This window comes from Cydia splendana, chromosome 13 (genome assembly GCF_910591565.1).
Source record: "Cydia splendana chromosome 13, ilCydSple1.2, whole genome shotgun sequence".
Classification (NCBI taxonomy): domain Eukaryota; kingdom Metazoa; phylum Arthropoda; class Insecta; order Lepidoptera; family Tortricidae; genus Cydia; species Cydia splendana.
Window position 1 is genome coordinate 19,849,542 of NC_085972.1, and position 18,328 is coordinate 19,867,869.

General features: G+C 39.3%; 1 protein-coding gene across 4 annotated transcripts in view; it reads right to left on the minus strand.

Moving 5' to 3' along the window:
- Positions 1-2,641: 2,641 nt before the first annotated feature.
- Positions 2,642-18,328, minus strand: part of LOC134796282 (protein real-time) — an 81,870-nt gene continuing 66,183 nt past the window's right edge. Inside the window, exons 6-17 of one of the 4 annotated variants that reach the window (XM_063768337.1) lie at positions 12,344-12,459; positions 12,061-12,155; positions 11,786-11,880; positions 11,211-11,299; positions 9,505-9,763; positions 8,844-8,962; positions 7,048-7,098; positions 5,956-6,081; positions 5,295-5,424; positions 4,657-4,787; positions 4,105-4,226; positions 2,642-3,041 (exon numbers count right to left, since the gene is read on the minus strand). In XM_063768337.1, the coding sequence (XP_063624407.1) occupies positions 2,954-3,041; positions 4,105-4,226; positions 4,657-4,787; positions 5,295-5,424; positions 5,956-6,081; positions 7,048-7,098; positions 8,844-8,962; positions 9,505-9,763; positions 11,211-11,299; positions 11,786-11,880; positions 12,061-12,155; positions 12,344-12,459 (1,421 nt within the window). In that variant the 3' untranslated portion in view covers positions 2,642-2,953. Of the gene's footprint in view, positions 3,042-4,104; positions 4,227-4,656; positions 4,788-5,294; positions 5,425-5,955; positions 6,082-7,047; positions 7,099-8,843; positions 8,963-9,504; positions 9,764-11,210; positions 11,300-11,785; positions 11,881-11,965; positions 12,156-12,343; positions 12,460-18,328 lie in introns of all 4 variants that reach the window. The other 3 variants (XM_063768338.1, XM_063768339.1, XM_063768340.1) reach the window with 3 other exon arrangements.

An 18,328-nucleotide genomic window follows, 5' to 3' on the forward strand; every position in this document is an offset into this window, starting at 1 on the left:
ACATTTCCTATCGCGCCCGTTTACAAGTTTCGCATAAAATGTAATCGCACTTTTATTTAACGATATAAGAGCCCTGTTGATAAGGCTCTCGGCAGAATTCTATTCCACACTATAAACATGCATGCGAATATTTGCCGTAGTTATTTGTAATAAGAATCATTTTGCTAAACACTTTTCGAAAGGTCGAAAGTTTTGTCATGCATTTGTGACATTATATTCTAATTGGATAATGTAATAAGTAGTAATAACAACCTTTTGTAGTGACCTCATTTAACAATTCCCATTCAAACAGCGCGGAAATATGCGAGTAATTCATACGTATTCATCATTCGTCTGTTACTGTTATCATACTGATGATTATGATATTCTGTGAATATTATTTATTGGTGCAAAGATGCAAAGAGAATGTAGAAATTGAAATCACATGAATATAAATACAGTAACATTAAAACAAAATCTCGCAAGTTGTATTTAGAAAGTTACGGCGCGAAAGAAAACTAATCTTAGTTCAAATTCAACCGCGGACAATGTATGCCTTTGTCATTCTTTGTTTATAATGTTTCTATATGTTTTTACTTATATATATATATTTCATTTAGAATGCACTTTTTAACTGAAACGGTTGACCGCTTCAGTTAAATAGTGTTAGTAATACTTAAAGTTTAAGTAGTTATATAGATTTGTGTTTAATATTTTCAATTCCATTTAAATATTTTGTAGAGGAGTAATTTTCGATTTGTATACTATAATTTTAGGGCATTGAGCTGAAAGGATTTTAAGTATTTTTTAATCATAATCCCTTAGCTCAGCCACCTAATATTGCTTACTCTAAAATTGTATTTAGCTACAACCTAAAATACTTTAAAGTCAAGTAATCTAATCATATGTATTTGTTATTGTACAATGCACACAATAAGCTGGCCAATTGTGCGGCTCCCATACAAAGTGTGTATGGTATCAAGTCGAGAATAGTTATTTACGATACATTTTAAAACACGACCGAAGGGAGTGATTTAAATCGACACGAGTTGCGAATTACCTATTCGCACTTATAGTACATCGTTTTACAGTACATATGGCCGTTTAAATTTTCGAAGTAGTTACGTAATGTGCATATTATAGCACCTGGTGTCGTAATGTAGCACCAGATGTACTGTAAAATTCATTTCGATATTAGCTTTAATAACTCTGGGTACCCGACAATTTAGAGTTTCCTTAAGTCCAATAGAATAAGATCTAATTTTAATTTGTTTGTGTCTTAATTACACTAAAGGAGAGACCATTTACTTAGAGTCAGACCAAGCTAAACCTGCACAGATTTCGCACCGCTACAGTTTTGTTGTGTCAAATTCGGTTCAAATTTAGCTCAGACGGAATAGCATCACATAAACATCGTCAGGTGACAAGCAAAACTCACTAATTACTACCACAAGTTAATAGCCATAGTGAACCATATTAATACCTAAATAAGGTTAATTTTTGTTACATATTTTTTTAGTAATTAGTGAGTTTTGCTTGTCACCTGACGATATATTCATTGGCTTCATTCACAATTAGCTGACCTCAACTTAAGAGCCACCCCATACTAGCGTCTCCCAAGCCTCAGCGTCTACTCTATGGCAGCGGCTCGCCGCAACGTTGGCGCAACTGCGACGCCATTTTCCATAGCGCTGATTAGACGCTGACGCTCAAAAGACGCTAGTGTGGGGTGGCCTTTAATGCAATGGTTTACCAATGGGGAGTTAAGAGCTTACTTGCTTTTGGTGCATTTAAAATTCAGTTTTTTAATTAACTATAATGATCATGAATCGATACATCGAATGTAAAGTGTCGGATGTATGCAACATGGATACTATTTCATTTACTACGTGTCAAAAATACGTACACATTTATCACTTTATTGCAATGGAATAAAGTAGAAAATTGAATACATATTTTTTAACATCTATGTTCTACTTATAACTAGAAAGCCGTGCGGAATGGAATAGCCCAATACACGAAATTCTACATTTCACTAACATAATTGCTTAAGTATACATAAACTCGTAAAATGGGTTAACAAAATTGATACCCTTTTTCTAGAATGCTTCTGGATTTGATTATCACTTATTGAGATAAGACTTACACTTCCCTATAAAAGTGTTAAGTATGTAATGCTACTTCAGTCAACCTCAGTACTTTTTGTACCGAGACTGACTGAAATAGCAAGACACGTTCGTACGTTTCCGTGAAAATACGATGGAAAATAATTATGCACTACGAGTACAAACCCTTTTTCATCTCACGCAATTTATGAAGAAATTTTCTTTAAGGTTTTTTTAGTTTTTTTCACAGAAGTAGAAAATTTCTTCATTTAAAATCTTCAGAAAATTCGTGTTCGTACGAGACACACATTAGATTATTCCGTGGGGTCCATTTGAAGCATAGTTTGTTCGCTCTCAACGGGGAGGTAAGTACCCCCGTGTGCGTCACTGTGACGGTCTAGGCCTCATTAAGTGGAAGCTTGAGCGCAGCGTCTCATCACCTAAGAGGGACGCGACAGTATCTTGTCCGCGAGATAAACTACCCGCCTTTTTCTAACTGCATTAAAGAGGCACGGGTAGGGTAGTCTATCTCGCGGGCGCAGATACTGTCGCGCCAACCCGGCTGGTGGTTCCCAGCAGAAAGAAACTTATACTATAAAATTCATTTTTGTATAAGAAACACATTAAGTAATACCGTAGGCTCCATTTGAGTCAACGAACGTTCGCTCTAAATGGAGAGGTACTTAAAACTCCCCCGTGTGTGTCACTGTCAGGGTCCACGGCTGGCGCTTTGTCGCGTTACTGCGGGAGATCAAGCAGAAATAAGTACCTAACGAGTTTGATATCGCGTTTGTACTCGGCACACGTTAGGTGAACGCCCCCTGGCGTGCCTAGGCCTCCTCTGCGTTAGGGGCGGGGGGGACGTCGCATCACCGAGAGGGGCAGGAGCTGGCGGCGGACTTGGTGCTGAGGCACGAGAACCCGGACGCGCCGGACTGCAGGCTGGACATCGAGCCCCTGGGGAGCAAGTAGGTCAGATTTATTATGACGATGTAAACTTAAAATTAACAAAGAGTCGTAAAGAATAGAGATCGTACCTAACCGTACCGTCCGTACATGAGGATCGTAAGGTTCTACCTGTGGAAATTTGTAATTGGCTTACTGTTTCTATGTCATTACCTATCGTGTTACTCTAGCTGTAAGTTTTCCTAAGAAATAAAATAAATAAGTAATTAATGATGTACTATGTTAAATGTTACTTCGTCTACTATATTGTCTTTTATACTACGATAAATTATGAATTATGAAATGTCGTTTCACTAATACCGAAAGTATAGTTTGGTAAGTCTACTGCAGTAACAATTGTCACTAAAATTGAAATCAAATCTCAAAGATTATATAAAACGGAACCCTATTACTAAATTTCTGCTTATGCATGTCTATCTGTCTGACCGTCCATCTGTTATCCGGTCATTAGAATTAGAAATACAATTAAAACATAATTCTTTAATAATTTTTTATTGTGTTTTCTTTGTTCTCACTAAGTGGAAAGCTCCAAAGGTGTCCGACATTCGTTTAATACACGAAAGGTTTGCGAAAAATATGCAAATAGCGCATTCACTAGATCTGGACCCATATTTATTATTTACTTATCCCAATTTGATCTTATCTGTAGTACAAATATTATATTTGGAGTATTAATCATGTTCCATTTTTTTACGACCGGTCTGGCCTAGTGGGTAGTGACCATGCCTGTGAAGCCGATAGTTCTGGGTTCGAATCCCGGTAAGGGCTTTATTTGTGTGATGAACACAAATATTTGTTCCTGAATCATAGATGTTTCCTATGTATATACGTCTATATTTATCTGTATAAGTATGTATATCGTCGCCTAGCACCCATAGTACAAGCTTTGCTTAGTTTGGGGCTAAGTCGATCTGTGTAAGATGTACCCTAATGTTTTTTACGAATAAAAAAGTCACAGCCATAGTTCATTTAATACAACAGTGAAATATGTAGCGGGGATCGTTACTTGTTGAAAATAATTACTGTTGACAATAATATGTAGAAAAAAACTAACTTGTAGTGGTGCGAGGCGAGCGTCTCGTGGAAGTACATGAGCTGCGCGCGCGGCGCGTGGTCGAGCAGCTCGCAGCGCCACTGCAGCACGTAGCAGCCGCGCTCCAGCATCACGTGCGAGCCCTGCCGGACCCCACATCGACTTAAGCTTCCAAATATTTATATACCTATATATTATTGTACAATCGCCTGCGCTCGCTGCGTTCCACCCTTAGGGCGATACTCGTTTGAACGCCTTGCGGGTAGCAGGTGGAAAGGGTTAAGGCATTTTTTTCTTAACCGAAACACCGCGAGCGCAGGCGATTGTACATACAATATTGATAAAAACGATCTACTTTTCAGATAGCAAACCCTGAAGGGCTATTGCGAGCACATAGTGGCGACCGTGGCGGCGTGCGCTAAACCGTATTTTTTTATTCAATTTTAATAAATAACCGCGAAGGTCGTACGGAGTTAAGTCAACTTACAGCACGTGATTGTATTGCGCTGCCGCGGTTGCCAAAGCGAGTACATAATCAATCCCTAAAGAGTAGACGACTAAAGATGTAATTACCTGTATGCTCTCTCCGTCGTGTGCGATAAGTGTGTGCTCCACCTTGTGGAAATGTTCCCCCTCGCGCCAGTCCTGCCGCGCGAGCGCCGAGCGGCCTTCTTCAGTCCCTGTGCCGGCGCCGGTGCAAACCACTGCAAAATATCATTCGATTAGCAACTTAAGTATTTATGCCATTTTCAAACAATGAGATAGCATATTGTCGATTGACAATTAAGGCATTACTACCGTAAAGTATCCTGGTCACGGCACCAAGCTGTAAAGGTACGTATATTCTGTACTGCACACATTTACTGTACATAAGTACATGTTATGCTTAACTTAATTTATCATTCCTATTTGGCTATATTTAGATCTGTTTTTATTATAATTTAGTGATTGTATTTAGGGTAGACTAATTATGTTTCAAATTAAATGAACTGTTGTAATCATAGAATCATTATTATTTATGTTAACATCATGTCATATAAATATAAAGTTTAAAAAAACATGCAAACAAACACATTGAACCATAATTATGAGCATATTAGACGTAGGAACAGTTCAAACCCCTTAGAGGAAAACCGAAACTCCATACGCAAAATTTGTTAAACATAAACTTTATTATCAGTATTATTGACTACTAAACAGCATGAAGATACCTGTGGGATCGTCGAGCTCCAGGTCGTGTGGCGAGCGGTACACGGTGAACGCTATATCGTGTCGGAGAACGTCGAAGTCCCAGGTCAGAACGCTCTGTGGATCTTTGTTGTTCACAATAACTTCATGTACCTGCAATAGATGGCGTTGTTGCATTTACAGCCATTTTTGAATACAATTTTTGGTCATGTACATACTTAAAGTATGTGTAAGTATGTAAAATTACAAGACAACGAAGTGAATTTCTAATTAGTGTATGATGTTGATTTACATTGTTTAATACAATGAAGGACAAATCTAAATAATAGCATTAAGTATAATTTTTCACGCATTTTTCATTCAAATTTATAACACACTAAACTAAATGTCTAATTATAATAATCATAATTCTATGTGCCATTCTCAATCAAAAGGGTTACTTATTGTCGGTTGTCAGTAAGGCGCTACTTCCATATAGCTTCAATTTGAAATCAACCTTATCGACAACCGACAATGTGACCTTTGGTTGAACCTTTTGGTCCAAAACGTCACCTATAATTTATTTTTTAGTATTTAAAATAATGTAAACAAACTAGCATCAGCCATTCGAGGCCGAATGAGTATGTATGTCTGTACATGTACACTAATTTAAATACCAAAAGACATACATTCACAAATACCCACCTGGCCCTTCCCAAGGCTAACGGAGCGGTAGATGCTGTCCTCGCACAGCGGGTCCCCGTCGCGCTCGGTGAAGGCGCCGCTCACGTACAAACTCTTCGGCACCAGGCCTCCTTCGTGGACGAAACTCTGGAAATGGAGGAGTGAGGATTAAGATACGTGTGTAGACGTGCAGGTAAAATATGACAGCTACGAAACGGCCGTTGGAAAACCAGTTAGAAATTGGACGGGAATAAGTTTTCCAATGCTTATGGCTTGTACTTGTCGGGGCAGAATACAAAGGCGTTATTTAGCTTCAAGTTCTTTACAAGACTTCATACTTAATATGAATATCCCGTAGTTTTAAAAAGCTGTACTTTTAGTATATCGGTCTCGTCGAGGAGCTCGAAAATATGGACTTTGACAATAGAAGACATACTCAAATATTTGTGAGCGGTTTGATATGATAACGATTATAATTTATAAAACTGAACCGGGGCTTAATCGCGTAACTAACGTTTATTATTTGACCTGACGATGATGTTTCTAACGTGACATTACATCCGTGGTCACAGGCAGACTGGCGAGGAATTGTATCAACATCTTCTAGATATGCACAGTATACATATACGTTTCTAAAGTTTTTATCATCACGTGATATGCGTCTCAATGTTGGATACTGACCTCCTCTCAATGTTCAAAAGGGCTTACACATAGTCCCCACGCCACGCTAGCCCAATGCGGATAAGGGATATGTTAAATCAATGATCAGGGTATGTATTTTACTTTAAAGAACTTACTCTATCCTCAATTTACGTATGAGTATGTTTGTCTAGCTTAGAAATTAATTTAGCCGGTACTATCGCAAGATTTGAATGTATTTTGACTTATGTATTTTATCTACATATAGTGAACATGTATGTTGAGTGATACTTTCTAGAGTAACGCACAAGTGAGTGACTTTAGGTGAATACCTCTTGCGCCTTACGGTGACATGACAGACATACAATTTGACAAATAGTCGACGCACAATGTGTAGTGAACTGTACTAAACTTAGCGACAATACAAGGGATCGAGCACAAGTATGACGAGTATACAGTATAGGTAGTTCTCACGTAGTCGTAATACTGATGCGGCACGTTCATTGAGGCGTCTACTATGTCCGACTGCGTGGCGAACAACAGAACATATTTATTAATAAAAACAAAATAACTTAGAAAACAAATTAATTTATTATTTATTAGAAATGTGTTTTTTTAGTACTATATATAAATTATAAACCGAAATAGATGTCATACACTAAAGGAAAAGTGAACAAGAACTCTAGTGTCGGAGGCCGAATTCGAACACCGTCTTCAGCTTATTTATTTAAATATTTGTTATTTATTAAGGTTTGCCAACAGGTGTAATACGCGGCTAACGCCCTCCAGGGCCGGGTGGCCTAGAGGTCCACCTCTAGGCCACCCGGCCATTCAACAACAACTTGAAGGGCGAGCAGTACGTGCTTGGTCCTCAGATACGAATCCTTTACGGGATTACGATAAAGAGAGAAATGATGCTGCCATTATACGCGACGATATACGTGTAGGTACGTGTAGCTACAACTCCGCTGCGGGTTTCAATGGTGCTCCATAGAGGATCTTCAAAACGGACGTCTCGCGATTTTTCGATTTAAATATCTACGTGTTCGTAACCTTTTAAAATCACGAGTTTTTATAGTGTACTCATTTGTACCTAATTTGTGTTCCTCAAAGTTCTACTACTCTATGTGTTTGATAATAAAGACCATTCTTCTTCTACCTAGCGTTTTCCCGGCCTTTGCCAGGGTCCGCTTTCCTACTTGCTTTCCTCCACTTTGCGCGATCCTGGGCGTCGTCTCGTGTTCACGCTCATATCCAAATAAACAAATAATAAAGACCATTATCTGAGTTTTTTTATTATATTTGTCCCTCTTGTGGTCGAGTTCACAATTCACAAACATCTTTACAACGACCTTATTGTCAGTGTCTATGAGGCATGTAAATATATATTTTTGGAAAGATTTTTGTGAACTCTGTTCTTGGGTTAAATTAATAAAACTAGTAAACTCATGCAGCATTAAAACAATATCTAAGCAATACCGACCCGCGGGTCGCGTTCCACGTTTCAGCTCAAACTTTACTAATAACACAATAGACTCGGCTCACTATTATATTTCCTTTTGCGGGAAACTTCATAACTGAGAAAATAAATGCTGCTTTGTGGAGCTACACTGTATAAGGTAACAAGTTCCAGGGAGTTTTAAAAGTTTGGCTGCTTAGTTAAACATGAAACCATATATTAGTCATTGAAACTTGTTTGAGAAAATTATTTTTAACATACTTCAGATCGTTTCGAGTACGTAACAAAGAATGATAAAACCATTACCTAAACTTTTGAAGGGGTAAGGAAATTAAAATTATTTCGTTACCACCCTTTAGCACCCTTTTCACGTAACCCCTTACAGCATGTAAGGTTTTACGAAAATTTGCATACGCAATACCAGTATCTATTTTATTATCATCCGCTAGAAGAATCATCCTAACATAAACTGCAACTCAATAGTAATCACTAATCAAAAGGGATCACTTTCATATAGACAAATTTTTCATTGTTTAAGTAACTGTTGTTGATAAACGAACGTAAACAACAGTGTTTAAATGCCCTTTAAAAATACACTGCTCTGGGAGCCTAATCCAGATGTCAATCGTACATCGACAAACACAAAACGAAAAGTAAAAATGGATGGCGGATGCTACGAAAAGTCACGTGACTATTTTCATACATTTTTAACTTTCGATTGACATTTTTTATTAATGATTTTCAGTTCGGCTAAGCCCCCTGAAGCCTAATTGATTTGAACATTTCCATGTAGTTGAAGTATAGAATGTACCTTGCAAGGCCCTCCGAGGAAGTCCGGTATGAGGTCCTTGGGGATGTAGTCGAGCAAGCCGCCCGGCTGCAGGTAATCCTTGCCGCCGTAGAACAGGAATTTGCTGCGGGTGTTCTCATCTGGAATCGTGGAAAGTAAGTTATTTAGTAAGGAAGTAAGGTAGGTGAGAAGTAAGAAAGTCCAGTAAATAGTGAGAATAGTGAGATCCTCCTCCTTTGCCATTACATCTTAAGAGAGACTGAAATCTCTGACCATGACCTACAAATAACTACTGGCTTTATTGGGATTAGTCCGGTTTCCTCACAATGCAACATGTATAAAAGAGCTTAGGTAACACCTGTCTCAAGAATTGCCTTTGTGAATGATATTAGGATAATTTTTTTTTAATTATCGTTATTCATGTTTTAGGGTAAAATTAAGCGTAAGGCCATAAGAAAGGACCACATTTATCAACCAAGTTTGCATTTCAGGCATGAAGAGAGCAATTAGGATGAGAGATTCGGTTAGCCTTTAACGATGGGGCATTTTGGATATCAAGATATCAACGTACATTCTGGTATTCTTTAAGCGAATATAATCCTTAGGTGTCGCTAAAAATACTTCATATTGGAACAGTCTAAGCTTGAAGCTACCAGGCGACCATAATAGTAAAGAAGCTCACCTATAAACGTGCTGACAATCGTCCATAAAATCGGGAAGACTCTCGGAGCTCTCACAATGAGCACCCGTCCCATAGTCTCAGGATAGTTCGCCTCAACGATCTGTATGATCCTCAGCAAAGCTCTGACTCCAGGTCTCCACAGGTGCCGCATGTTGAGGCCGTCCAGGTCTACCAGGAGGCACCAGGACTGGACCGCATGCTCGGAGGAGCGGGTGGCCTCTTCCAGGAGTTTGAGGCCCTCTTCACACACGTGAAGCGTCTGGAAATATTACGAGTTTTAAGTTACCATGGAATATACAGGGAAACAGAAATGCGTAAATAATTATTATTTCAGACCCTATATCTATTAAATATATTTAAAAACAATTTTGTGAAATATTATTTCTGGGTCAATGTCACTCACATTATACTCTTCGAAGCGATATTTCTACTTAAAAGAGACTGTTGTATTTCAGTAATGAGACCGGCATTTTATGGCTCCTCTAGACGATGGGCCATCATACTGGCCCACCAAGATGGGCCAGCGTGTGGAGAGCGCAGTGGTGTCGGATGGCTTATGGCGCGGCGGGATGGCGCGTGGTGATGGGACTGCCACGGTGTCGTTTTTTGTCCGCACATCAAAGGTAGTGGGCCAGCGATGTCAGTACGCATCTACACGTGGCCCATTCCAGAACTATATCGGGTAGTTGCGTTTCAACCATTGCATGGCTATCTCCCTGGTCCAACGCCGAGCCTTCGTGTAATGGAGCCATCGCCATTGCATAACCATCTCCCTGGTCCAGCGCTGGGCCATCGTAGAGGTGCCATAAAGTATGAAGAAACCATTCTAAGTATCAAGATATTGTTGGTACAGTACTGCTATAAATAGTAGTTATAATTTGCTGTGCAGTCAATTTCACAGCCTCAATTCATACTCATAATCCTACAATTAATCTACATTAGAGCGTATTAAAATTAAATAATTATCATAAATACTACAGTTATACATACTACTGTAGTTGATGCTAGATGCACAACTGGGTCATTTAATGTACTTCACGGTAGATAAATAAATAAATAAATGCAGTTGCGATTAAGTAACTACTAAGCAACTGCTTAACGAGTGTTATATGATTGGCATGTAGCTAGAGACCTAAAACCAGTTTTACCTGTACGTGATGTAGGTATATAACGTGCCAGTTATTAAGTACCCATGGCAGGTAAAGTCGGTATTATTTACGGTGTCAAGCATAATTTAAACAAGAACTGGTGTGTTTATACGTTAAGCCTATTATAATATAAATTTAATTAAGTATAGAATAGTGAGACTCCACAGTCAAACAAAATGTCGTTTTGTGGAGCTTTGTCCTTAACAAAAAAGTTGTAACTACTTGTGTAAAAAATAACTAAATAAAAAACACGTAGCCGGTATGGTTTTGCGTTTATACCCAAATTGTCTGTCTGTAAGTATTTATCAACCTATGATAGTTATTTATAGCTTAATCCTAAGTAGTCCTTAATAAAAATCGATATTTAGGTATAAGTTTTTCACGACTTCACCAGTTGTTGTCAATTTAATCAACTAATAATCAAATGGAATCTTTGACACGGTGTATACTGAAAAAGTAAATTTATGAATCAAGTTTTAGTCAATATAAGAATATCTAGCAGCCGTACCAATAATACAGCCGTTTAAATATATAGTAAGAGTTAGCTGAATGACTTACCAACTTCAGGAGGCCGTCTTCTCCGACGGACTTGAGCAAGCCCTTGACGTCCATCTGACCGAGTCGGAGGATATATAGCGGACGTCCGTCTGTAACATAAGTATGTATTTTTTTTTTTTTTTTTCAATTTATTTGGGACAAAAAACAGTAACACACAGGGTTCAAACACAGAAATAGAGTACAAAGGATAATAAAGTGTGAGACCAACAACATCGTCCACAGATTACTAGATTACCTACTGATAAATCTACAATGTATATAGCGCAAGGTAACAATATAAATGTATGTATGATTTAAACAAAGTGAAACATTGATATCAAAACGAGCATCTTAGAGCAAGTCGTAACCATCTTTTTGTAGTGACACCTCGAGAAAGCATCTGTCTAGTGTCATACCTTTGTCGTGGTGATACCATCCACCAGGGAAGTACTGCGCCACGACCTGCGGCGTCTCGTACTCAGACAGGATACGGTCGACCTGGTGCCGCTTGCGCCAGAGCAGGGATTGAGAGAGCATCTCGCGAGACTCCACGTTAAAGGGAAACCTCGAGAAAGTATCTCTCTCTAGTGTTGTACCTTTGTCGTGATGATGCCATCCACCAGGGAAGTACTGCGCCACGACCTGCGGCGTCCCGTACTCCGACAGGATACGGTCGACCTGGTGCCGCTTGCGCCAGAGCAGGGATTGAGAGAGCATCTCGCGAGACTCCACGTTAAAGGGAAACCTCGAGAAAGTATCTCTCTCTAGTGTTGTACCTTTGTCGTGGTGGTGCCATCCGCCGGGGAAGTACTGCGCCACGACCTGCGGCGTCTCGTACTCAGACAGGATACGGTCGACCTGGTGACGTTTTCGCCAGAGCAGGGATTGGGAGAGCATCTCGCGGGACTTCTCCACGTTGAAGTCACGGGCGCGGAGGAAGCGGAGGAGTGTAGTATCTGATGGTACCTGGGGTAAAGAGCAAACCATAATTAAATTAATATATAAATATAAAAGGCACTTTTATACTTTTTGCTTCTTTGTGGTCGTTTCGACATCCGATATCGGATCGGACAGTCTAAAAACGCTCTCAAACTATCGGATAACGACTAGAACGAGGAAAATGTTGTGTCTAATAAAGTGGTCAAGCTTTTTACCTTCCCCTTCTGCAAGTCAGCGATCCACTTCCTGAGTTGCAGAAGCCTGGACTCTTGCATCGGCGTCAGTTCTCCGAGGTATCGCTTGATGTACTCGCTGTCGAGCGTGTATTGGTCTGTAACAAGGAAGTTAATATAAATATCTTAGTTATAAAGAAAGGTAGCATCAACAATTCTACACGGATACAAGGCTGTTACCGTGTTATAAAGGCCGCGATCAGAGAATTTATTTCTCTAACCACTAACGCAGAGGCTGCAGTAGAGTGAAACTGGCCAACTAAAAGGCAATAGTGAGTTGTCTTACATATAGCGCCAAGAATGCCTATGAATTTTATGGGGCATGCTCTTACCGCTAAAGTAAATTTGACGTAGTTTTATAAGAGGTGTGCTAGACATGTTTGGGCATGACTAATGTCGATCAAATGGTAAATACCGTACAACTAAAGACGGAACGGTTTCTCTGAAGGATAGGATTCGTAACGAATACATCCGACAGAGAACCAAAGTTATCGACATAGCTCTAAGAATTAGCAAGCTGAAGTGGCAGTGGGCTGGCCATATCGCACGTAGAACCGACAACCGCTGGGGTAAACGTGTTCTTGAGTGGAGACCGCGACTTGGCAAACGTAGTGTAGGACGCCCTCCGACCAGGTGGGATGACGATCTGCGAAAGACTGCAGGCAGATGCTGGATGCGGCAAGCTGAGGACAGGGCGCTATGGCGCTCTTTAGGGGAGGGCTATGTCCAGCAGTGGACTACTATAGCCTGATGATGATGATGATGATGAAAGACGACCCTCTTATTCTTAAAACTTAGCAAACCTCAGTTAATTGTGTCCCTTTCAAACAAACTTACAAAACAAACGTCAAAAGAACGGATAAGGCCAAATGATTATCAAGGGGTTAGATTTGACAAGCTTTTATGACTTGACGCCATAAATAACAAGAAATTATGCGCAGGAAACTAACTAAACCTAGACTTAGGCATTAATATATACAGGTCGATATAATACAGGGCTTTGAATATCAATTCAGTAAGTCAGTAAGCACGTTGTTTCGACTTGAGAACTAGCCACGTGCCGAGAAATGGGTCACAGGCGGCTTTGTGGCGAACATTGAAATTATTCGCCATGTTTCAGGGCTATTTCAACTTAGTCCGATAAGTCCGATAAAGTCCAATACTCTTCGAGACTTGTGTACCAAATATTAGATATTACCAACTAGTACGGTCGAGTTCACAAACATCTTTACAAGCCAACGTTCCAAAAATATATACACGACCTTATTGTTAGTGTCCTAGAGGCGTGGAAATATATTTTTGGAATCATGGATATTAAACTTTCGTGAGACATATTTTAAACTGTTTATACGAACGGTTTCACTCACGAGTTGCAGTCGCTGCGAGCACTCGAGCCTGAGGAAGGACCCCCGAAGGGCCCCAAACATGTCGCCAATAGCGACTTAAAATTCAAATGAGTGAAACCGTTGACATCTAAACATATTTTTGGAATGTTGACTTGTAAAAGTATTTGTGGACTCTACTGTACTTATTACTTGGTATGTTGGGATATTAAAACAAGTGCGAGTCGGACTCGCGCACGAAGGGTTCCGTACCATAATGCAAAAAAAAAACGAGAAAAAAAGCAAAAAAAAAACGGTCACCCATCCAAGTACTGACCACTCCCGACGTTGCTTAACTTTGGTCAAAAATCACGTTTGTTGTATGGGAGCCCCATTTAAATCTTTATTTTATTCTGTTTTTAGTATTTGTTGTTATAGCGGCAACAGAAATACATCATCTGTGAAAATTTCAACTGTCTAGCTATCACGGTTCGTGAGATACAGCCTGGTGACAGACAGACGGACGGACGGACGGACGGACGGACGGACGGACGGACGGACGGACGGACGGACGGACGGACGGACGGACAGCGAAGTCTTAGTAATAGGGTCCCGTTTTACCCTTTGGGTACGGAACCCTAAAAAGAGTTTAGGTTGCCAAGCGTTAACGTTGTTTTTTATTATACAGTGAAACCTGGTTAAGTGGGACCTGGATAAGTGAGAAACCTCTATAGCTGGGACTCATGGTGCGGTCCCGACACTTTAGCACTGAATTACCTCTGTTACTGAGATAAAACGAACCTCCATAACTGGGATTAGTTGTTGTAATTTTATAGTCACATTTACCTCTATAATTGAGACAGAGAGTGTATGTTACCTCTTTTACTGAGACTATATTTATAAAATTACATTTTCCTAATTGTTTTTTTTTTTTTTTTTATACGAATTACCTCTGTATCTGAGATAACGTCAATCTATGACCTCTCTAACTTGGACTTTATTGATCTATTTCCGTATTCTTACTAACTGTTAGTCTATTTATTTAATAACTCTTAGTCTATCCACAAATTCCGAATTTGCTTAATTGTGTCTAAACGACTTCAAGTTTCATTTAGTTACTTTCTGTAGTTAAAACTATCGAAGCGAAAGGTGAAATCTTGATAAGTAACAAGAATAAACAAATTTTCATTTAATAAATTTCTAAGACGCTATGAAGTCCGTGTTGATTGAAAAAATCTATCCTTTGGAAAATCATTTAAAATAAATTCAAAGAAATATTTAAACAGACTTAAAAAATATTTAGGGACAAGGATTATTTTACCTAAACATTTAAAAATAATTACAAAATACCTTATTAACCACCTCTATAACTGAGATATATCCTCTATTCTCACCTCTATTAATGGGACCCTCTGTAAATGAGACAGAAATTTATTTGTACCTGGCTAACTGAGAGCCTGGGTAAGTGGAATACCTCTTTAAGTGAGACAAATCTGCTCGTCCCTTGAAGTCTCACTTATCCAGGTTTCACTGTATTATCATAAAATGTATGTACGTCATCGTAAAGCGCTATCTGTATCCATCTAATTTCCAGATTTTTTGCAGTAGTTTGCGTGTCTATGGATTCCTTTGTCTATAGTTAGTTAGGTACTACTTAGAAGAGGGAAATCGTATTAACTCTAGTTCAGTTACTGCAAAATGCACTTAGCATTAGTTCCCTCCCGCTGCCACAATACAATGTTTCCTACAGATGTTCAAGGCTTCCAAAAAAAAAAGGAAATATTCTCGGGAATTTCAGGAAATAAAGGAGATTTTCATTTTGGACATGGAAATGTATCCCTATACAAAAATATAAGAAATTTCCGATTCCATGTCAAAGTTTTGAAATTTTGGAAACTTTTTAACGGCACATCAGTAGTTAAGCTACGGCTGTTATGAGTGGTGGGGCAGTCACAAGTCGCTATTTTACGTTTCAATTAAATACCTATAGAAGATAAATGAAAACCGGAAGAGGAACAGAATCGGGAATTATGGAGAATCAGGGGAGAGGCCTTTACCCAGCAGTGGGACACTAAAATAGGCTAAGAAAAAAAAAATGAACTCACCAACTAGAAGATAAATTTTAAAATAAACTACGAGTATAATATCCCTAGGTTAAAAGCACATATATGAATTGAACAAATTTTCAGCTAAGTGAGTGATTTTGAGTAACTTTTTACTGCACGCATTCAGTTTACAAAAAAATTATACAACAGACATTTATTCATTGTCACTAGACTTATATCGACCGGGATATGAACCGTGATTAGCTTTTCTCATACTCGTAGTTACCCGTGATGGCCGTGATCCCGTGAACAAGATGCATGTAACTGCGTCCAAATATCGGGGGCTCGAAAACAATACTAAAGGTAATCACGGTTTCCCGGTCGATATAAGTAAGTCTAGTGAAACTAACCGTGAATCATTCTAAACTGTTATTTATTGATTGTGCATATTTTTATAGATGCTTGTGGCATCGAAAACTTCAAAGATTTTAATCCATCATTCAGCCATTATATGGGAAAACAAAACGACGAGTAGATTCTTGTTTTATAAATTATAATACCGTTAGACAAAGCACTTTAAAGATAATGGAAATACATTAACAATATTTTTAAAGTGAGGAGCATTCCTCTGTATTGTGTAAGTATTTAAAGACTCGTTCAAAGGTCAAAAAGAAGAGGTTATAAATTCTGCTATGTATATTTTTTTCTGTTTGGAACCGGTTGTTCTTAACCGAAAATTTTCTAATCCGGTTCCAAATTATTAACACATTCATTGCCACTAAGTGCTACGGGTTACACTCGTAGCGCATAGCCACGTCTTTGCCGTATGGAGCGCGTAGTCGCTACGAACAGTGTACCCGACAGTCGGGTTCTTGGCGCCGAATGTGTTAAGAGACTAGCCACTCACCCCAGCTTGACACGGGTAGAAGTAGAACCTTAACAAGTTATAACCTACACCCTCAAGAGTCACTCTATTGATATAGTCAGACCGTAAAAAGTCTGCAGCGATTTTGATAGCCCACGCAGTGCAAGTGTCATTTTAAACGTCAAACTTCTATGAAATTATGACGTATACATAACACTTACACTGCGTGGGCTATCAAATCCGCTGCAGACTTTGTTTGGTGCGACTCTAGGTGAAAACCGCATGAAAATCCGTTCAGGGTAGAATGAGGTAAATGGGATCACAGGGCGAATCGGGTCAAGATGAAAAATCTGTTGATGTTTGAAATATTGCATTGATATAATCCCACTAAATGTACATGTACAGTACCTTTAGCAAATGGAATGGAAAGACTTCAATTTCACATTATTTCACATTACTCTAGAATGCACAGCATCCCGCCTACGGGAAAGTATTTAGCTTCATGAAACAGCCACATCGCATCAAAGCGTGCCGCTAACATGACGCCCACGTTTTCATTACATTACATACTTAACCGTGTGGGAGGCTACCTATATGAGGACCATTGTGCGACTGCAAAAATATACTAGCTTTACACTGAAATACAGAATTAGGAAGAGAAAGATTTTATTATTATTCAGGCGTATATATGTAAAAAGAGGACTGAAAAGGCATAATTCTTCCGGCACCGTATGCTGCAACGTTTAAGCCGTTAATATAACATTACTCGCATTAGTAATAAGTTTATGTCTCTATGTAGAATAAACTATTCATACTTAGCTCTAGATTCATAAGGAAAGCATTCTTCAAGTAGAGGTACCTAGAATACCTAGATTAAATCGGATGAGGAAACATTAATTTTAGCATTTAGTTAAGTAGGTTCGAACTTATCAAGTAAATATCGACTATATTTTCATATTTTCCAGTCGCTTTTCGGTGAAGGACATCATAACGAAACCGGACTAATCCCAATAAGGCCTACTATCCCCTCTGTGTTGGAACTGTCCTGTGAATTACCACAGCGGCCCTTTGGTTGCTACCGGGAAAACACTGATGGGAAGGAATCAATGTGGAACGTTTATTTGTGTAAGATCCTCCAATAATGTGTATCTATACCCAATTACTAATGCGAAATTGTAACGGGAACAGCACGTAACGCGTCCGGCACGTAATCGACGTAACGAGCCGCGTCCGACACGTGCATGTTCACTATTCGGTTTCCACACGTGATGTATAATTATATCCGATCAGATATGAATCAACGCCAGTATTGGCAGGAAAGCAATAGTTTCATTGAGTTTATAGTTGGTTTCGAAATTATCGATATATTTACGGCTTCTACAAAGATAATTGCTTATTGTAGGTACACATGTGCCGATCAAAATATAAATTGCATCCATGCATCACCCGTTGCTGAGCATAGGTCTCTCGAGAGTACCCCACTTATCCCGGTCCGGAGTTAATCTCATCCAGAAGTTACCCACAATCTTCCAATGTCGGATCAATGAGCTAACGGACGTCAGGCGCTCCTTTCTCCAAAAGTGGCCACCAATCCGTTAATTTGGTTCACTCTGTCTGCTGCCTGGCAATGTCCCGCCTCCCGCCTAACTCCATTTAAGTTTGGTAATTCACCTTGGTGCGACGACGTCGGATCTCGACATTCCTCACTCAGTCTTGAAACTTGGCTCTATCTTCT